The 22,890-nt window shown below is 37.7% G+C and overlaps 1 protein-coding gene across 1 annotated transcript; it reads right to left on the minus strand.

Moving 5' to 3' along the window:
• Positions 1-6,589: 6,589 nt before the first annotated feature.
• LOC103424034 (endo-1,3;1,4-beta-D-glucanase-like) lies at positions 6,590-9,950 on the minus strand. The gene is made up of 7 exons (XM_008362098.4): positions 9,589-9,950; positions 9,045-9,066; positions 8,204-8,333; positions 7,803-7,893; positions 7,576-7,665; positions 7,304-7,404; positions 6,590-7,010 (listed from the first exon to the last, which is right to left on the minus strand). Exons 1-7 carry the CDS (start codon positions 9,734-9,736, stop codon positions 6,870-6,872), a joined length of 723 nt encoding a protein of 240 aa, XP_008360320.3. The 5' UTR covers positions 9,737-9,950; the 3' UTR covers positions 6,590-6,869.
• Between the last annotated feature and the right edge of the window lie 12,940 nt (positions 9,951-22,890).

Below are 22,890 nucleotides of genomic sequence, written 5' to 3' on the forward strand. Positions count from 1 at the left end.
ACTCCTTTAATGAAGCTCTTGTTGGCACCATAAATTGGTTTTGCTTCACACTGTCTTGATCAAGAGTGTGTGAAGCTTTTGAGAATTATGGTTGAACTCTTTTGATGAAACTCTTGTTGGCACCATAAATTGGTTTTGCTTCACACTGTCTTGATCAAGAGTGTGTGAAGCTTTTGAGAATTGTGGTTGCCCTTCATTGATGAAGCTATTGTTGGTACCATAAATTAGTTTTGCTTCACACTGTCTTGATCAAGAGTGTGTGAAGCTTTCTACGAGTTGTAGTGTTTGCATTGTTACAGAGGGGAAATGTTTGAAGCAGATGCAAGATGGCTGAATAGCTTGATCTTAGTATGCCATGCACTGAAGTTGTTGTTAGCTTGCAATAAAACTTTGTTGGTGACTATAACTCTTGTTGGGCATAAGTGCTCCCCTAGTTGAGTTGTCAAGCTTGAGGGTTTTTTACTATTTGTGAATGCTAGGAGTTCATATGTACAAGTTGTACCACTCTTCTTCTGGTAGGTGGAATGAATGGTAAGTTGCTTTCATCACTTGGTTGGTGGTACGAAGGTGAGTTCCTTCTTCCCTTGGTTGGTGGCATGAATGGCAAGTTGTTAAATGATATTAGAGTACAAGTTGTACATTTCATCACCTAGTTGGTGGCATGAAGGAGAGATGAATGGGTCGTTACAGAGGGGCTATGCGAGCTTCCACGATCAATGGGTCGTTGTGAGGGTAGATGATACCTCTTTCTTCCTCAGGGTAGAAACATATTGGATCTTAGTTAGGCTTTTGATACTTACCTCTCCTGATGTCTTCCACGTAAAACATTTGGTGGCTAGACCTTAAAGCTCGTTCACTATTTTTCATGGCCCTGTTGGAAGATTTAGATATGGATGTGCCACCACTTATGGAATATATCACATTTACCTGGCGTTGGTTACGGTTACCCCTTGGAAGGTGAAGGAGGAATTGATCAATTTTTCCTTCACGTGCCAAAACTTCAATATGATCACGAAGGGTGATACATTTCTCGCCGTCATGGCCGTTATGCTCGTGGTAGTAGTAAAACGTGCTCGTGTTCTTCGTGGGCTTGTAATCCGGGTGCCTCGGCTTTGACTTCGGTATCAAGTGTGTTATGCTGGGGTAAATGGCCACGCATGTGGCGTTCAAAGGTGTGTATGCCTCATACCTCGGGGTAGGGGCTGTCTTAACACGTGCTTGACCTTCTGTGTTGATTGCTTGGGGTCGGGGATTATCATGGCGATACCTTTGGTTATCGCGGTAGTGTCCCTTACTCCTTTTACTAAAATGGGACTGGTGATGATGGAAATCTTTCCTTTTGCCCTGAGATTGATATGTTTGTTGACTTGGCAAAGTATGAAGTAAAGCAGGGGGAGGCACCGCTGCCGTTTGGAAGGTCGAGGTCTTCTTATTTGGTTGGATCTGGCTTCCACTCCTTACTTGCTGATAAGGGGTGGTTGTGGGGGGTTTCCCTTGATATGTCCTTGCTTCGGCGGATGCATGGTTGTAAGCATGTGCTATCACCTCAGAGTAAGTCTTCCAAATGTTGGCATTGATCATGTACTTGAAGAAACAATCACGTAAGCCTGCCGTGAAGGCCTTGAGGGCGGTCTTATCATCTGCCTCAGCGCAGTGAGAATACTCATGGTTGAAACGATCGGCATACTCTCGTAGTGATTCGTCCGGCTTCTGGTGAATAGTGTACAAGTCATCTGCAGAATGCAAGCGATCGGTCTGGAAGATATGTTAAAAGACAAACAGTTTCCTCGGTTTCTCAAATGAGTCTATTGTCTCAGGTGGAAGACGGCTATACCAGTTTAGAGCTCCGCCAGAGAGGGTGGAGGGGAAAAGAAAACATCGCTCTTCGCCGGTGTGCATCCGATATGCCATGATGGACTTAAAGAGGTTAAGGTGTTCAATTGGGTCTTCCTTTCCAGTATAGAGTTGTAAACCAAGCTTTTGTTTTGTCTTTGCTTGAATGGGGTGTCGATGATCCTCATTGTGAGAGGGCCAAGCCTGGGTTGGTTCCAATCAGGTATCTCAGCCTGACGTTCGACCTTCAACTTGTTTACTTCCTCACGGAGTTGTAGGACAAGGGGGTCCTGAGTGGAGTCATGTACCACTGGGATTTTCTTTCGTAAGTCTCTATCGTCTCTTGGAAGTAGGAAAGTTTGAGCAAAGGCGTGTGATTTTTCCTTGGACTCACTATACTGACTTCTAAGGCAAGTCTGTCGGAATACCTCAGAATCCCCTGTACATTCATCTCCCTCTGAAACATGTCGTTCCTTCCCTAGATTGGCAGATGGCCTAGGTCGTGGAAGGGGACCGAGTCTTTCAGAAACCCTTGGGTCATTAATCTTTGAGCATATGTGAAGGGGATTCTCTCGACGTTGCTTTAAGAAGTCTCGGCAGTCACGATAAACGGCTTTCGATCCTTCTAACCCTTCTGCAATGAGGTGTCTTCCTCCACTTCTCCTGCTTCGGGTCGAAGTAGCTGGGTTGAGAGATGTCTCATGTTGATCAATGTTTTGATGATTAGCTCGCTCTTCATCAGGGATACCTATGTCGAATGAAGGTGACCCTCCGTGTTGGAGGGCACCCAGATGATGGTTGATGTCCACAGGGGCAACGAGCTCGCGTGTTTGAGTATGCCTAGTTTCGTGGAGCGTCTCAAATAACTTCTCATATTGCTCCTGGAGGACCTTATTCTTCATTGCTATCTTGTTGTTCTGAGCTTCTAGCTCATCGACTTTAGCTTGAAGAGCAACCCTCTTTCCTTCCTTCTTTCGTTGCTTCGCACTAGGTGCAAGATAGGTGTCATTCTGTGTGCTGTGGCTTCCTTCGCTCCCCATGTTGGAGAGGGATGCCTGGTCAAAAGAAAGTGTACGAATGGTGGAAACCAGCTTGACAAAGCTGAAGAGAGTGGGAATAAGTGTCGTTCCCACAGACGGCGCCAAATGTTGATGCACAAAATCAGTGAAGACTTTGGTACAACAGAAAGTGTTAAGTTTGTGACCTTCGCTAGATTGCTCCGGTCACTAGTGTGGATAAGTATGTAAATGGATAGAGACAGGGAAGCAAACACAAGATGTACATGGTTCACCCAGATTGGCTACGTCCACGGAGTAGAGGAGTTCTCATTAATTGTGAAGGGTTTACACAAGTACATAGATTCAAGCTCTCATTTTGTGAGTACCTGTAAATGATTTAGTAAAAATGACATTCGGAAATATTGTGAGAGAATGATCTCTATTTATAGAAGAGAGTTTCTAGTTTCATTCTGACATTGACACGTGTCGTGTTGTGATTGGCTTCTGATGTTGACACGTGTCGCGCTATGATTGACTTTTGATGTTGACACGTGTCGGGATATGATTGGCCTCTTGGTTGGAGGGAAACTCTTCTAGGTCCTTGACGGTATAACGTTGACCGGTGCTCAGTAGTTTCGGGATTGGTCAAGTATGGTACAAACATTACTTTTAATAAGTGTTTCTGAAAAGCTTTGTTATTGCCTACTCACACTTTCTGTTTTGCATCCTTCCAGGTTCTAGGTAGGTTTGCTTGTTGGTGGCTTGCGAGGAGTTGATGGCGGTTCTGACAGACTGTAATTAATGTAGGACCATCTCTCTGGTATTATATAATTAGTATTTGTCCTGCTGGACTGCACTTAGGTTACCTATGCTCTGGTTATGTGTAATTATACTTAAATCTCGTTGCTCGCACCTATATTTTTTGTCTAGTGTAAATTAGTTAGCTTGGTTTTTATTTACTCACATTTTTATATCCTTATCACTTCCACATCGTGCACATGGTTACGTCACCTTCACGTGACGGCCAACACGCCTCAATTTAGGTCGAGGTGTGTCACAAAAAGTGATAATTTAAATCAAAACCTTGAGAAGATTATGTTCTCAGTAATTATATTTAAAAAGTTGTTTTCAATTACCATATTAAAATTCCCTCACATTTTTTTCATACCTACAATAATTAAATGTAGCTCTCCATCCAATTTCTTAAGCTTGGGTGTCATCTTGAAGAAATTTTTCCTTGTGCTCGTAACATAAGTAGCACACTACGTGTTATTATACAAGTAGTGGAAAATTTTATTTTTTATATTATTAATTTTTAACATAAAAATCTCACCACTTATATAAAGACATATTTAGTACCGTATTTCAGGCACATTAAAAAATATCTTATCATCTTGACTACTTTTTAAAACAACACTATAAAAATAAAACTGGGAGGAGAAAATGGCAAAGTGACGTGCAAGGCACACAAATGAACATAGGAAATAGAGTGTGAAGATTAAAAAAACAAAAGAAATGTTTCTAATGATTTAAAAAATAGAACTCAAATCTTCTTCGGATCCTAAAAAACTGAACTTAAAGATCAAATGATCCAGACTATTGAAATTTGATTTAACGAGTACAATTATTATAACTTTAGAAAGACCTCTTATTTGTAACCGTTTGATCAAATTTCAATGATCCGAATTATTTGATCGTTAAGCTTAATTTTTGGGAATCTGGGTTCTAAAAAATACAAGAGAAATGCAAGTGATGATTAAAAAAAGCAAGAAGTGTTGTTTTGTCAAATCCCCCGACGTGGTTTCCACCAAAGAAAACATTGGGCACAGTCCACTGGCCGGTCCACTCACGCGAGTATGGTAAGTTTGTTTTTTTTAATTTTTCTTATCTTTATCATTAAATAAAATTATTACTTTTTTTTAAATATAAAATTTTAAAGTTGTTTTTATTAGTTTTTTTTATTCAATTCTTTATTTGTGAGATGACGGGAGGAATGACCTAAGCCTAATGCTAAAAGTTCAGGAGAACAACTAATAGCCGCACCAGTCTCCAAACCCAGTACATTAAGAAATTTTTAGTTGTGACGAGAATATAAATGGTACACCATGTGTTTTAACAGAAGCGGTGAGAAATTTTATATTTTAAGTTATTAACTTTTTAGCACACATATTCCACTATTTGTATAGTGACACGTGGTGTACCACCCTATATACCAATTACACTGAAAAATCTCTCCAGTACACTGAGACAGTCGACTAACTTGTATTGTACATGCTAATTTATTACTCGCGTTTGGCAATTATCTAGAAAAGAATTTTGTATTACAGAGAGGACTGGAATCACATCCGGATCCCTCCTGCTAAGCAAACTAAGCAAAACATCCTATCCTTCCATTTTTGATCTTGTGGCCAAAAATCAAGGTTCTAAAAAACGTTAGGCGCTAGTCGGGCGGCGAGCTAACCCCTAGCGCCTAGGCGGCTAGGCGGGGTCTAGGCGGGTGCCTAGGCGGCCTAAGCGGATTTAAGTAAATTTCTTGTATATCTTGGAAATAAATGAATATTGACACTTACAAAAAAATTATACTTGTATGAAATCCATGAATAAAATAATAAAATAATGATAAAAGGCAAAAAGAGTATCCAACAAGTCCAAAATTTTAAAACACATTAAGCATATATGTCATATAACCATAGTGAGGAGTATTGTAGGATGACACATGTACAACAAGCTCACAATTTAAAACCACATATTCAGCGGATTTAAGTAAATTTATTATATATCATATAAATAAGTGTTTGTCATATCTAAAATATATATAATTTCATTTAGAATTATAAGATAATCAAATTTAAATATTAAATAATATGTTTTTTTTAAGCGAGAGCTTTAACATTTTAAGTACATAATAAAAATACGTATGGTATGATCTTAAAAAAATAAAATAAAACATTACAAAAAAAATAAAAAAAAAGAATGAAAAGTAATAACGAGGTTAAGAGTGGAAAAAGAAAAGGGTATAAAAAGTAGTACAAAAAATGGTGAGATCCATTCAAAGAAAACGTGCAGGCTGCAATAGATGCTTTTCCTAGATAAAAGATGGTGGGACCATCTTGATTGAATCATGCAAACTGAATAATGATCCATGTTTACAACCAGACAAAAACAGAAACAATATTAAAAACAAAATAAATATGCTATAGTCGTAATAAACAAATTAGCCTTATGCAGAAACCAAGATAAAAAACAAATAAACAAATTAAACAGCACAAGAAACAAGGAGAAAAAATAGATAAACTAATTAACTAGCACAGGAACCAAGAAGAAAGAAAATAAAGTAAAGCATCATCTTCATCTTCCTCGCGCTGAGTTGCACGGCGGCTCTGCAACAATTTTTTCTAGATTCCGGCGTGCTCTACAAACGCCCGTCTAGCCTCCGCCCAACACCGTCCTGACCGGCATAACTCTGACTAGTCCCGCCTAATCCCGCCCAAGCGTCCGTCTAATATATTTCCGATTTTGTGTCCGATTGGAAGCTAATCGCCGCGGCAACCGAACGCCCAGCGCCTAAGCGCCGCCTAGACCAACTTTTAGAACACTGCCAAAAATAAACTTAAATAGTAAAAAATTTCACCCAAAACAAGACAAGATGAAAATAGAAGGTTGTGATGTTTTGCTCAGTTTGCTCAGCAGGGGGATCCGGAGGTGATCCCAGTCCTTAAAGAAAACCACTTGATGTGGGGTTGTATTCGGATAATAGGTTTAAAATAACAAAATTTATTTATTTATCACACACTAACCAATATCATCAAACGTCTAAGCATGGATTTATACCACTCAGCAAATTCCAAACCTTAAAGCACCACATTATTCTCACAACTCTACTCTTCCAAGCGATAAATTTTACATACAAATATTGGCACATAAAAGTGCAGGCATTGTTCTTATTCATAGTAAATAGAATGCAGCTGGTACGATAGGGTTTAAATTATTCTTGTCATTCACTGGCAATAGAACGCTTCACAGTAATGACGGTACCATTCACTTGACATGGTTTTGGAGCCACTCCAACAAGTCTTGATAAGCCTCCTCAGCAGCCTTACATGCTGCTTCATCTTCATCGTTGTACCTAGTGGTCCACCCGTGTTCCACTTTTGGAAATATCTTCACACGGCTTTTGATCTGTGATTCCATAAACCAAACTGTCATTCCAAATACATAAACGCGAAACGTTTAAGAAATAGAGCCACATTAAGAAGGTAGAATATCTAGGCATAATATATAAGCCCTTGAACACCTTTGGTTTTGTAAGGGCAAGTTCGACCTATAACCCGTGACATATTTCTACCAATAACCCATGACAGAATGAGAACGATTAACCCGAAGTCATCTCAAGGGCTATAAGGATGTCCATGATTAAAATCAACAAATACATTGAAATCATTGAAAAGTGTTTCGATCGAGATATTTCCTACCTCAGGTTTTGCAGCTAAAGCCTCCTCAAATTGTTTCACGACTTCAGGTGGAGACAAATGATCAATCTCAGCGCCAAGTATTTGAGTGGGAACCTTAACCGCTGCAATTTACCCCCAGGAATTTATCAATAAACACAGACCGAACCGTTTTTTATTTTTCTATCTACACTTTCTTAGGGTAAATATTAGAAAACGTAGGTATGTGTTCGTTTAAATTGACACCTACACTAATTAGCTAAATATTTCTTGAATATTAAATAGAGAAATCGTACCCTTGATATCATCCAGAGTGACAAATGCAGGATGACACATAGCAGCGGCTTGGATAAGGTCATGCTTTGAAAGTTCAACCACAACCTTGGCTGAAAACAGAACAAATGATTCAAGGTCAACCGAAACATTTTCCCATAGGTTGAACTACTAAATTACGGCTGAGAAGAAATCCGATCGAAAAGAAACCAAAATTTAAGAATCCACCAGGAGGGGAAAATGAGCTCACCCCCGTAACAGAATCCTACAGCACCAACTGCAGAAATACCTTTACTTTTTAAAGCTTCAAGTAATGGTTTTGTATCTTCGAATGCTTTGTCCTGTTTAGAAGAGCGAAACATTTTAACAATACTTCCACAATCAACAGTTTGATTTTAAAACACTACAAAATCAGGTCTTTTTATTTCGTCAGAGGTGGAAAAAATCATATAAACTTTGAAAACAAGAACAGTAATTCGACTTCCAAGCTGAAGCCACACGCATCTTCAACTTAAAACAGCCTCAAAACGAGAATTTCACATTATCTTAAACATTTTATGCGAATTCAAGAATCACAAAGGATACTTGTAAAAGAATTCAATTATAATTAAAGGAACAATTTCTTGATCTCTACATGATAAGAGATCCAACCGGTTCATGATGTTTTATCCAGCCAGGGAGAGCGGCAAATCCCTCCTCTCCGAGTTCAAAAGGGTCTCCGTAAAAGAAGTCAGGGACCACAACAAAAAAGCCAGCAGCTGCAAGTTTGTCTGCCATCTTCCTTCAAAACAGAAGGCAGGTGGTATTAGTTGAAGGGTACATGAGATTATGAAAACACGCAAATGATATAGTGATTGATCAAGTGACTAACACAACAGTGCTTCGATTTTATTTTTATTTTTATGATGTTGAGAACTAGAAGGATGATCTATATTTCTAGACAAGTGGTGGATCCAGAAATCTAGACTAGAAGGGGCCTTTAAGCCATACAAAAATAATTAAACAAAGTAATTGCAATTTATTGAATGGGAGAAAAATTAAAGGTTTTGTTTTTTGTATTGGAATGAAAAATTTTAATCAAATAAGAGTAGTAGAGCTTAAAATTTTAGTATTGAAATGATTAATATATCATAAGAACAAAACTTATTTATAAGCTTTGATAAATAAAAGATTAATACGTTAGATTCGAACAAAATTTTTTAGTCAAGACTTAAAACCCGATCTTGTTCTAGACCGTCTTAAGTCTTGTTTTACCCCTTGTTTTATATTAACTGTCTAAAAAAGTGGATATGGTTTTTATATGGTAAAACATAAGGCTAATTATTACAAAATAAATAAGCGGGTTTGGTTTTAATATGGTAAACAGAAAGCAAATTATAAAGGTTTTTTTTTTTCTTTAGTTCTCTGAAATGCAATTCAGAGAACTAATCCATCACACCGTTGCAACACAAAGAAAGTAGCTGTAGAAAAACGGATATGCAACAAGTCATACCTCAAGTTTGGAGCATCGTATCCTGCACAAACAATAAACATGTTAAAATAACAAGTGGTTTGCTGATACAATGTTATAGACTCAGGAAGCAATTTTATACAACTGATCGAAAATCAGTTATTTCCCGCGATCGGGGAAGGAACAGAAACAGACGAAAGGAACACACAAAAAGGCAAACAAACTATGCTCTGATATGACATACAGTTACAAATATCCTCAGTCAACCAAAACATACTATGCTCTGATATGACCTAAAGTGAACACAGCTGAGGCTAGATTATCATCAGTCAACCAAAACATATTTATAGCACCTATTAACATAGTAGTTGATTATCAAACTTGTCTAGTAAATATCGCTAGACTGACATAACACCAATTATACACTCCAAAAATCTATACCCTATAAACAAAAACCATACACAGGCCAATCAAAACACAATAAATAAACATAACCCATGTCAGAAAATGAAAAAAAAAATTGCAGAAATTACTAAACCAAATTAAACAGCAGAGATTTTTGAAGTTGTGGGAGCTGAGAAAGAACCAAAAATATCAGAGAGGAGAAGAACGGCGAGCTTGGAGTCAGGGGAGCCGACAAGATAGGTGTCGAGACCGCCGAACTTCTCGACGCGGCCGGAGCCACTCGATGGGTTCAGGGTTGGTGGGTGGGAGCAGCACTGAGGGCCTGACATTTTTGTTTTTGTTTTTCTCTGAAACAAACACACAGTCTGCTCATCTGATCAAATAATTTATAGAGTTGAGTTGACTCGTTAACTAATTGATTAGAAAGGAAGGTTAGGCTTGGGAGAGGGAGAGAAACTCTAGTTAACATGCATTAAACATTGACCCTCCTTCTTTTCAATAATTACGATCTGATTTTACTCAAATTTAGAGAGTGGCTATAATATTACGCTCACCTAATTCCCACAACTTTGGAATCGTATCCAAACCTGCTTTTGATGACTTTGACAAATGGACTACCAAACCAACACCATGACCTTAACAAATGAACTCCCAAACCAACACCACTGAATAAGATTTACAATCTCATTGTAATACAAACATCTAGTATTATTGATAGGAACATATTTATGCGACTTAGTTAGCTTGTTCTTGTGTATTTGTATTGTTATTTCTTAGTTAATTATGTATTTTAAACTATTTTCGTGTGTTTGTAGGTCATAATAACAAAGTTAGCAAGAAAGTGCATTTTGGAGCATTTTAGAGCATTTTTGAGCCAAGATTGGATAGTGCAAGCATGGAGACATGAGGATGGATGTTTTTGAAGATTTGAAGGCTAGAAATCAACATGTTTGTGTGCAAGTGTGTTGACCTACAACTCCAAACATCCATCCACTATACCCATTATGTCCACTCATTACCAAACATCCATCCACTACACCCATTACGTCCACTCATTACCAAACATCTATCCACTACACCCATTACATCTACTCATTACCAAACATTCATCCACTACACTCATTACATCCACTCATTACCAAACATCCACCCACTACACCCATTACATCCACTCATTACCACAACACTCACCCACTACACCCATTACATCCACTCATTACCAACCACTCATCCACTACACCCATTACATCCACTCATTACCAAACATCCACCCACTACACCTATTACATCCACTCATTATCACAACATTCACCCACTACACCCATTACATCCACTCATTACAACTCCATACACTCCTCTCCCTAGCCTATAAATACATCCACCCTTCACCATAATTTGGGGGCCATCATCCAAAGACACTACATTTCACATCTCACAACTTCATTCACAAACACAATTTCCTTGCCGTGACCTCCATCCATTCATCTAGCCATACTACATCTCACCAATCCATACATTTTCATCTCTTAGCCGTGCAAATCCATTCCATCCATATATCCATACACATCCTAGACACTTGTGCTACAACAAGGTGGTGAAAACAAAGGTCCTTGGCGTTTCAAGCTTGGAACTTTGGAGCGTTTTAGGTGTACTTCATTCTTGCTTTCAATGTCTACTTTGTTATTTTCTAATTTTGTTGCAATTATGAGTGGCTAAACCCTTATTTAGTTAGGGGGAAGTTTGAAGCCATGAACGTGCTTGAGATATGAATTGATTTCTTCCAATTGTGATTTGATAAGTTGTGATTGCAATTCAATTATCTATTTTATTCATAACTGATTCTTGTATGTTTATTAAGGATGCATACTTAGTTTTCATGCATGAATTAGATGTTAGAATATAAATGAGTTTCACCTAATCATTACAAGTTTATATTCATGAGTAGTGAAGGTTGTCTATCACAATCGCATTAATTGAATTCTTGGCAAATGTATCATGCATTCATAGTTATAATTACCTCGTCAACACTTATGATTTTCATTGAATGTAATGATCTCTGATTGTATCTCTATTATGCATTCATATAGGGGACTTTTAGAGAATGATTTGGGTTGTCGCATGCATTCATCCAATTCAATGAGTAAAGGAAAATCTGAGGGTTAATTTGTGCATCACGGTTAATCTGGGGTGTTGAGCATAATAGTTTATTGAAAAGCAATTGGAAATCGATTCATGTACAAGTGTGTCATGTGTGAAGAACGGACCTCTAACTAATCCATCCATCATCTCATTTCTTAAATTCGCTTTACAATCTGTCTAATTTTATAAGTTGTTTGTTTGTTTCGAATTCGTCAAAACCAAAATCCCCCTTTTACTTTATTGTTTCAAAGTATTAAATTTCTATTTCGTTAGTGTTTTTAAGTTGTTTTGTGTCTTTACAATCTGTTTTGAGTCCTTTGAGTCTATTCAAACGTTTTTAACGTTGTTTTTATGTTTTTGAGTTAGTTTAGAGGTTTTAGCAAGCCCTCCTAATCCCCGGTTTAGAACGATCCCTACTTGCATTTTTACTACAATTTGACAACAAGAGGGTTTAATTTAGAACGATCCCTACTTGCATTTTTACTACAATTTGACAACAAGAGGGTTTAATTTGAGTGCTTAACTTTCATCGCATCAATTATCAAATTAAACTTTAAACATCCATTCGTTGTAGATTTACCAATTAGTACTATAGAATGACGATATTTTTGATATTCTTAATTAGAGATCTCAAATTTAGCTCATATAAACGATGAGAAAGTATTATATTTTTAGGCTTTAATATCAAAATGGTCCAAGTGCTTTACCCTAACGGTCAATTTGGTCCCCGTTCTTTTAATTTGGCCAAATTGGTCCCCCTGTTTACCTTCATTGGCTAATTTTGCGTTAAAAGACTGTTAAATTGAGACAAATATATAATTCAACTGTAAACCCATTAATGCGCATGAGATTAGATGATCGACAATGACGCTTCAAAAATATTTCACTCTTGATAGTCTTGAGGACATCTTATTGTTGAATTGCAAATCGGGTAATGCTAGAAAGACCAAATTTTTAAAACTAAATTTTGTAAATTAAGTGATTGGATTGTTGATGATTAGATATTAACGTGCTTATTTTTTATTAGTAACACATCATTTAGTTTACAAATTTAGTTTACCAAACATTACCTTGCAAATCAGATTTAGTATACCATTAATTTCCTCGCTATCTAATACGTAATTATTGTAAATAGCTAATAACATGTGTAATATATCCTCTATGTGCTATCGTGTTATATAATGGATATAGTTTTGTTTTTTTAGGTGATTCTTTATATAATGTCTGAAAATATGTGTGAAGAGGAAATGGAAAGAGAAGATGAAGAATATCATGAAGCCATTAAGTTAATTGATGGCAGTACAGGCAATGGTTCAAGTGCTAAATGCGTTAATAGTTATTGTACATGATGATCATATTGAACGTCCATTGGCTCGACGACCTATTAGTAGAACTGGATACGATTATATTAACAAGGTATTGAATGAGGATCCTCAAGATTTTCGAGTCCTATATAGGATGTATCCGGATGTTTTCTTAAAGCTATGCGATGTCCTTACGGAAAAGACGCATTTGAAGGGTACAAGGTTTATTTGTATTGAAGAAATGATTGCTACATTTCTACTCACTATTGGTCAAAATTCTCGATACTGCCAAACTCAGGACACATTTTGCCGGTCACATTTTACAACAAACAAAAATTTCAATAATGTTTTGAAGGCCTTGAACATAATTGCACCATATTTGATGGTCCAACTTGGATCCACGGTGCCAACTAAAATAAGAGAAAGTACAAGATTTAACCCTTATTTTAAGGTTAGTAATTAGTACTTATCTTAACCATGTCCTGATTAAACTGGTTTCATAAACATATTCTTAGCTATGTATTAACTCTTATAATTATTTTAGGATTGTGTTAAAGCTATTGATGGAACACATATACCAGCAATGGTATCGGGACCTAAAGTAGTTAGCTATTGTGATCATCATGGTAAAATATCACAAAACGTATTAGCTGGTTGTAACTTTGATTTGGAATTCATATATATTCTTAGTGGATGGAAGGGTTCAGGTCATGACTCCAAACTATTACATGATGTTGTATCAAGGAGGAACGGACTTAGAGTGCTAGAAGGTTCATATTCATTCATTTATTTATACTAGGACGTACCATAAATAATAACTTCATGTGTTTTAATTTTAGGTAAATTTTTTCTAGTGGATTGTGGATTTGCAAATCGCCATCAAGTTTTAGCTCCGTTTTGATGTGTTCAATATCATCTCCAAGATTTTGTTGGTAACAATCGTGACCCTGTAAATGCAAATGAGTTGTTCAATCTTCAACATGCTTCCTTGAGAAACGTAGTGGAGAGGATATTGGTGTATTTAAATCTCGATTCACAATTTTCAAGTTTGCACCTCCATTTCCAATTAAAACACAATTAGCAGAGTTAGTGTTAGCTTGTGCAAGGTTGCACAACTTTCTTCACAAGGAGTGTCATTTTGATGAATTTCCAATCGAACCAGAAGATGATGAACTAGGTAATCAAACTCAAGAGCAACAATGATAGATTGCTAATGCATAGAGAGCTGGCATAGCTACAAAAATGTGGACATATGCTGTGAGTGATAGCATTCAAATATGAGAAATAGGGAATTAATTGTTTTTACGGATTGGAGTATGCAATTTATGTTTGAAAAACTTTGATAGCTAGTTTATTTTGTAAGCCTTAACTTTCAAGATTTTGGATGCCAATGTTTAATTTCACTTTGATTGCTAGTTGAAAACATTGCATGTGAACTTGGTATTGCAATTTGGTATTAGTAGGATGAAACTAATTGTTTATAGTATCATAAGAAGTTCAATGGTTATCCTTGGATTTCAAAAGCTCATCTATGCTCTCCTTTTCTCTCCTTGCCATATTTTTTCAGGACGTCGGTGCAGCTTCACACCTGGATGAAGTCTATAGTGGATGTTGTTAGGTTGATATAATAGGTATATTTTGTAGCCTCTTTTACCTATTAATTTAGTCATGGTTGATATAAAACAGTTGGATTTAATGTGTTTTGTGTGAATTTTATACAAATTATTTTTTGGAGAAACTGGATTTTTGAGAAGAATTACAAGGAAAGCATGAAAGAATATCGAAGTGAAGTGTTGCTGAGATTTGTGTTAGTACAAAATTGTCTAACTTGTATAAATTGGAAAGCCCAGAGTTTTAATCTAAAAGGCGGGCCGGTGCTTATTTAATTTCCGAATCCTTATTGGTTTGCTCTCCTTTTCCAAAAGGGTTTAAGGTGAATTCCTAGCGGCTAAAGCTTGGGGACAGAAAGGGAAAAGAAAGGAGGAATATAAAAAGGCACGGCATAAATTGAAAGGGGGCTCTCCATCATTAAGCACACATATACATGTGACAATTTGGCGAGTACTCCAGGGAGCTCTAAGTTTTTCCCAGCACATACACACACTCAAGTACGAAGTTGGAGTTCAAGTTTTATTCCATGTCATCGAATTCATACATGTTTGTCATCAGTTTAATCATACTACAAAAAAAAGTAGTCATTACCAACGAAGAGTTTCTGAGGGCCCTAAAAAAACCGTCGTAAAAAGCACATTTTACGACCATAAAATATGGGTCGTCAGTAATATGGCATGAAACTAGTTTTTATTACCAACGCACATAATGTCCTTGGAAAAAGTCTCAAGTTTCATCGGAAATGCATTTTTGTTTGGCAGGAAGAATTGGTGCCAATTGTATTAACGAGTAAAGTTCTTATCGGATGGTTATTTCCGAAGGTTTACTCATGTTGACGAAATGGATTTAGAATTTTCGAGGGAAAAAAAGTCCTCTTACTAATGTTTTTATATTTTTGAGGGAAAAAAAGTCCTCTTAGTTTATATTTTTGAGGAAAAAAAGTCATTTTGCTAATGCTTTTATATTTTCGAGGGTGATTAGTTGTTGTCGGAAATCATCATATTTTTTCAGACAAAATTTTTTTCTTTGTCAGAATAAATTTTTAAGGCATGTGGTTTTGTTGGAATCTTCAATTATTTACGGGGAATATTCTTAAAATAAGTTTGATGCTTAATTTAAATTCTACAATAAATAAATCATATAACTTAGAATACATATGGAAAATATTGGACCTTAAAATTAAAAATAAAACCGTTGAGCAAAAAGGTGCATAACTTAATATAGTGTTCTATGATAAAGAAATAATTTGCATGCCTTTGTTAACTCATAACATTTGTCATGGACATTGAACAAAACAGTATTTTCGACAACAAAAAAAATCAAAATCGTAATTGAAGATTGAATTCATTCATCGTACTCTTATAGGGTTGAGGAGTGTAGTTGTAAAAAATCAGCAAAATTTGAATTAAAATAACCGTTAAATCATGAGTTTTTGTTTATAATCGTCGAAATGCTTCGTCCCGTTACCTAATATCTAAATGTCTATTTTTTGCGATTTTTTACGTATGCGATCTTGGAGCATATACAAACAAGTTTGATAGTTGGATTGTTGAAACTAGTTTTGTAGAATGTGTATTCCTTCAAAATGATATATTCACCAAATACTTGGAGTTTATTTTATACTTCCATTAAGTAGAACATAATATTTTGTGGTATCCACTAGTGCAAATATTTTAAATTGAAGATCGAATTCATTCATCATACTCTTACAGGGTTGAGGAGTATATTTGTAAAAAATCATGAAAATCGGAGTTAAAATAACCGTTAAATCGTGAGTTTTCATTTATAACCGTTGAAAGGTTTCGTCCCATTACCTAATATCTGAATGCTAGTTTTTTGCGATTTTTGGCATATGCGATCTTGAGATATATAAAAACAAATTAGACGGTCGGATCATTCAAATTAATTTTTCAGACAATAAATATTAGTTTTTGATAATGTTTAGGGTTTCGACTCTTTTCCTCAAATGAAACAATATTATTTTTTATATAAAAAAATGTTTGTAGAATTTAGTGTTTGGCCATTTCCCCCAAATAAATAAGGGTTTGGCTTCCCACCTCTTTTTCCCACAATTCTCAAACTCTTGTTTTTATGGAATTTAAGTGGGTTGGCTTTTTCTCCAAATTAATTAGGGTTTTGGCGTGTCCCTCCCTCTTCTCCCACAATTTCCAAAAAAATTTTTGGTAGAATTTATTCCGCCACAGCCAAAAAAAAAAAGGGAGGGAAACTAAAATGGATAGATTAGAGTTGTCGTTCTCTATATTACCACCTCTAACCTTGATTAGATTAGGGCTACATCAATTCATCAACGTTGTTTACTGTGTTTCAAACCCAGTGCCTGATCATGAACCAGCAAAGTACTGACATTCCATTGTGCCTCTTCGCTATTTGAGTTGGTAAGAATTGGCCTACTAGCCTAACAATTAGGGTTTATGTATATATTTTGCCTTCTGCCATTGAAACACCAATTGTTCTCCTTGCTTTTTTTTTTATCGCTAAATTGTCAACATAATTCCATCTCAAAAGCTAAATTGTCATGGTACAATGTTGATTGGCTTTACAATATTGAAGAGTTCAAGTAAGAATATTCTGAATACACTCTACATGTTCATGGTACAATGGCAGACTCTATGACAGTGCTCAATGGAACTCAATTTTAACATGTGTAATAAATTACAGCCCGCGTTTTGTTCCAATAGCAGTTTATAAGATCATCCCACTTAGAGGCAATGGCTTTGTGGGAAAGGAGGAGACACGGTCAAAAATCAACCATCTAAGATGTTCGGCTGCAAGGATGGGATGGAGAAACCAGCCGATTTTAAGTTTAGGGTTTATGTAAATATTAAATTTCAATTTTATTCATTTTTCATGGTTGCTGGGATTTCCTAACAATTAGGGTTTATGTATATATTTTGCCTTCTGCCATTGAAACACCAATTCTAGTCAATTTTATTTTAGCTTTCATGGTTTCTTTTTTTCATTTTTCTATCTTTAAGTACTAGGCATCTAATTTTCTTGTCTTTGTATGATTGATAGATATGGCAAAAAAGGGAAGGAGCCAAAAAAAATTCATCAAGCACACATCCTCTGTCATCTAGACTCTCTTTAAACCAACATGATACCACCACTGAACTACATGACAATGGAATGCAAGAGACCCAACATGCAAATATACAAGGTAATTTTATATGTGGATTTTTTCATTTTTCTATCTTTTGGTACTAGGCATCTAATTTTCTTGTCTTTGTTGGTTGTTTTATGAACTTTGTCATATGTTATAAGAAACTAATTCTCTAATAATTATGTCTTATTTAGCTTTGTGTTTTCTTTGTAAAATTGTAGCCACGGCAACAAGAGGAATGAGTCAAAATAGAGCACCGCACACTACTACTCATTCCTCTACATCCTTTTCAGACCAACTTGATATTACCCAACCATCACATGATAGCGAAATACACGAGACACAACAAACATCTATTAAGAATCAACCTTTAAGTGTGGAAGGTACCGTATTTATATCGGTTTCAAAATGTGCATTTTTGTAATTGGTTATTTATTAAACTTACAAGCACATTATTATTTTTATTATTTGTCTTACTGTTGAATAATATATTATTTCTTTACTTAAATACTCTCTTCATTGTTTATTTGATAGGAGAATGTTGAAAGTTGGTCAGATGCTCAACATGAAGATCAGTAGTGCATCATACTTTCATTTTGATATTACCAAATATCTAAACTTGTGAAGTTTTATTAGTGGGGTATTGTTTTTTTTTCCAATTTAAGTATTGTCTATTTTCTTTTTTTTTTAAATAATTTCGTTTGGATGTTGAGAAATTTAATACAATGGTTTGGTTAATTTATTAGTAACGATTACATACCTATTTTTATCATATTTTAATTTCAATATATGATTTAATTATAAATAGTGTTTGTACCATACTTAACAAATCCTAAAACTACCGATTACCAGTCAACATTATATCGTCAAGGACCTAGAAGAGTTTCCCTCCAACCAGGAGGCCAATCACAACGCGACACGTGTTGACATCAGAAGTCAATCACAACACGACACATGTCAATGTCAGAATGAAACTAGAAACTCTCTTCTATAAATAGAGATCATTCTCTCACAATATTTTCTAATGTCATTTGTACTAAATCATTCACTAGTACTCATTAAAGGAGAGCTTGAACCTATGTACTTGTGTAAGCCCTCCACAATTAATGAGAACTCCTCTACTCCGTGGACGTAGCCAATCTGGATGAACCATGTACATCTTGTGTTTGCTTCTCTGTCTCTATCCATTTACATACTTATCCACACTATGGACTGGAGCAATTTAGCGAAGGTCACAAACTTGACACTTTCTGTTGTACCAAAGTCCTTACCGATTTTGTGCATCAACATTTGGCGCCGTCTGTGGGAACGACACTTATTCCCACTCTCTTCAGCTTTGTTAAGCTGGTTTTCACCATTCGTACACTCTCTTTTGACCAGGCATCCTTTTCCAACATGGGGAGCGAAAGAAGCCACAACACATAGAATGACACCCCTCTTACACTTGGTATGAAGCAACGAATGAAGGAACATAAGAAGTTTGCTCTTCAGGCTAAAGTCGATGAGCTAGAAGCTTAGAACAACACGATAACGATGAAGAATGAGATCCTCCAAGAGCAGTATGAGAAGGTATTCGAGATGCTCCACGAGGCTAGATATACTAAAACACACAAGCTCATCACCCCTGTGGAAGTCAACCATCAACTGGATGCCCCCCAACACGGAGGGTCATTTGCCCTCAACATGGGTATTCCTGTTAAGGAGCGAGCTACTCATCGAAATGGCGACCAATATCAGACTTCTCTCAACCCAGTTGTTTCGACTCGATGCAGGAAGAGTGGAGGAAGGCACCTCCTTACAGAAGGAGTGGAAGTCACGAAAGCCGTCTTTCGTGACTGTCGAGACTTTCTAAAGCAACGTCAAGACAATCCCATCCATGTAAGCTCGATGATTAATGACCCAAGGATCTCTGAAAAACTTGGTCCCCTCCCATGTCCCAGGCCAGCTACCAATTTGAGGAAGGGGAAACAAGTCCTAGAGGAACACGAAGGTATAGGGGACTCAGAGATGTTCCGATAGACATACCTTGGAAGTCAATACGGGGAGTCCAAGGAAAAATCACATGCTCTTGATCAAACATTCCTACTTCCAATAGGAGATGGATATTTACGAAAGAAAGCTCTAGTGGTACATGATTCCACTCATAACCCTCTTGTCCTACAGCTTCTTAAGGAAGTAAACAAGTTGAAGGCCGAACGACAAGCTGAGATACCTGATTGGAACCAACCTAGGCTTGGCCCTCTTACAAGGAGGATCCTCGACACCTCTTCCAAGCAAAGACAAAGCAGAAGCTTGGCTTGCAACTTTATACTAGAAATGAAGACCCAATTGAACACCTTAACCTCTTTGAGTCCACCATGGCATACCGGATGCACACCGACGAAGAACGATGTCTTCTCTTCCCCTCCACCCTCTCTGGCGGAGCTCTAAACTGGTATTGTCGTCTTCCACCTAAGATGGTAGACTCATTTGAGGAATTGAGGAAACTGTTTGTTTCTCAACACACTTTTCAGGCTGATCGCTGCACTCTGTGGATGACTTGTACACTATTCACCAGAAGCCAGACGAGTCATTACGTATGTATGTTGGCCGCTTCAGCCATGAGTATTCCCGTTGTGCCGAGGCAGACGACAAGACTGCCCTCAAAGCCTTCACGGTAGGCCTACGTGATTGTTTCTTCAAGTACATGATCAATGCCAACACTTGGAAGACTTACTCTGAGGTGATGGCATATGCTTACAACCATGCCTCCGTCGAGGTAAGGACATATTAAGGGAAACCCCCCACAGCCACCCCTTATCAACAAGTAGGGAGTAGAAGCCAGATCCAACCAAATGAGAAGACCTTGACCTTCAAAACGGTAGCGGTGCCTCCCCCTGCCTTACTTAATACTTCGCCAAGTCAACAGACATATCAACCTCAGGGCAAAAGGAAAGATTGCCATCCTTACCAGTCTCATTTTAGTAAAAGGAGTAAGGGACACTATTGCGATAACCAAGGGTATCGCCACGATAATGCCTGCCCCCAAGCAGTTAACATAGTGGGCCAAGCACGTGTAAGGATAGGCCCTACCCCGAGGTATGAACGCCACATGCATGGCCATTTACCCCAATATAGCACACTTGATACTGAAGCCAATACCGAGGCAGTCGGGTTACAAGCCCACGAAGAACACGGGCACATTTTTCTGCTACCACGAGCATAACGGACATGACGGCGAGAAGTGTATCACCCTTCGTGATCCTATTGAAGCTTTGGCGCGTGAAGGAAAAATTGATCGATTCCTTCTTCACCCTTCAAGGGATAACCGTAACCAACGCCAAGTGAATGTGATATATTCCATAAGCGGCGGCATACCCATATCTGAATCTTTCAATATGGCCATGAAAAACAGCGAACGAGCTTTAAGGCCTGGCCACCAAGTGTTTCACGTGGAAGACATTAGGGGAGGTAAGTATCAAAAGCCTAATTGGGATCTAATATGTTTCTACCCTGAGGAAGAAAGAGGTATCATCTACCCTCACAACGACCCACTGATCATGGAGGCTCACATAGCCAACTTTGAAGTACGACGAATCCTGGTAGACACGGGGGGTTACGGTCAATATCATGTTTGCTGAAGCTTTCAGGGCACTTAATGTAGCTGAACACTTGCTTGATCGCTCGATTTCTCATCTGATAAGTTTCTCCGGTGATATCATGCAACCTTTAGAGAGTATACACTTACCTTTCACCATTGGTACAGGCCCTTTCACAGCTACCATTACCACTAACTTCCTGGTGGTTGATTGCCCAACGACATACAATGTCATCTTCGGATGCACATGCATCAATGATCTCAAGGCCATGGTATCCACACATATGTTATTGATGAAATTTCCAACCCTCTATTGCAATGGTTACATCAGAGGAGATCAACTTAGTGCACGATCATGTTACAACACTTCGGTCAAGCAACAACACCTGCATGTGCCCAAGGAAACCCTTTCTATACATGACCAAGTCATAAAGACCAGCCCCGACAAAGCCAACTTGGATCTTCAAGGTGGTAACAGTTAACCCGACGATCCTCGAGATGACTTTTTCACCCAGCAAGCACAACCCGCTGAAGAGTTGGAGAAGGTTTCTATCTCAAAAGATTATCCGGATCGCATGGTGAATATTGGTACCACCTTGTCACCACCCATTCGGTTGGCATTGATCTTTTTTTGCAAAAGAACACTGAGGTCTTCGCCTAGTCATACAAGGACATGCCAGGCATCTCTCCCGATATAATATGTCATCGCTTAAGTATTGACCCCAAGACCAAGCCAGTGAGACAGAAGCGAAGATCTTATGACGCTGAACGGTACGAGGCAATGAAGGCAAAAGTTGAAAAACTCAAAGGCATAGGCTTCGTCCGTGAAGTCAATTATCCAACGTGGGTAGCAAATGTTGTCTTTGTTAAGAAGAATCCGACCAAGGAAAGTCTCCTGCTCCAAAAGGTCTTATGGAGAATGTATGTCAATTACACCGACCTAAACAAAGGATGCCCGAAGGATAGCTTTCCTCTTCCTCTCATAGACATACTTATAGACTCTACGGCAGGGTGTGAACTCCTAAGCTTCATGGATGCTTACTTAGGATACAACTAAATCCTCATGAACCCTCCGGACCAAGAACACATAGCCTTCACTACTGACAGGGGACTATATTGCTATAAAGTCATGCCCTTCGGCCTAAAGAATGCAGGATCGACTTATCAGAGACTGGTCAATTCAATGTTCGTCAAACAGATTGGGAAGAGCATGGAAGTTTACGTTGATGATATGCTAGTTAAGAGCAAACATGCTGAGCAACTCATCACCAACCTATCTGAAACTTTCACCATTCTGAAGAGGTATCGAATAAGGTTGAACCCTAACAAATGTGCCTTCAGCGTAGGCTCTGGAAAATTCTTAGGCTTCATGATAAGCCAACGAGGCATTGAGGCTAATCCCAAGAAGATCAAAGCAATCCTTGACATGAAGGAACCGGTAACTTCAAAAGACATCCAAAGCCTTACTGGCAAGGTGGCAGCCTTAACTAGGTTCATCTCTAAGGCCACAAACAGATGTGCTCATTTCTTCAAAGCACTTAAGGGAAGTAAGAAGTACATTACATGGACTGATGAATGTGCTGAGGCATTCAAGAACCTCAAATACTACATGAGTAAAGCCCCTCTGATCTCCAAACCTAAGGTTAGTGACACTCTCATTATCTATCTGTTGGTACCGGCTTCAACAATAAGTTTTGTTCTCATTCGAAATGATGGTAATGTCGAACGGCC

This window comes from Malus domestica, chromosome 13 (genome assembly GCF_042453785.1).
Source record: "Malus domestica chromosome 13, GDT2T_hap1".
Lineage (NCBI taxonomy): Eukaryota > Viridiplantae > Streptophyta > Magnoliopsida > Rosales > Rosaceae > Malus > Malus domestica.

Bases quoted from the DNA above. Each gene is read 5' to 3' on its own strand.
- LOC103424034 (XM_008362098.4), bottom strand. From the start codon at position 9,736: ATGTCAGGCCCTCAGTGCTGCTCCCACCCACCAACCCTGAACCCATCG. The intron at 7,894-8,203 runs GTTGGATCTCTT...TCTTCTAAACAG, and splicing joins GGATAAAACATCATGAACCG to GACAAAGCATTCGAAGATAC. The intron at 7,405-7,575 runs GTACGATTTCTC...GGTAAATTGCAG, and splicing joins CACTCTGGATGATATCAAGG to CGGTTAAGGTTCCCACTCAA.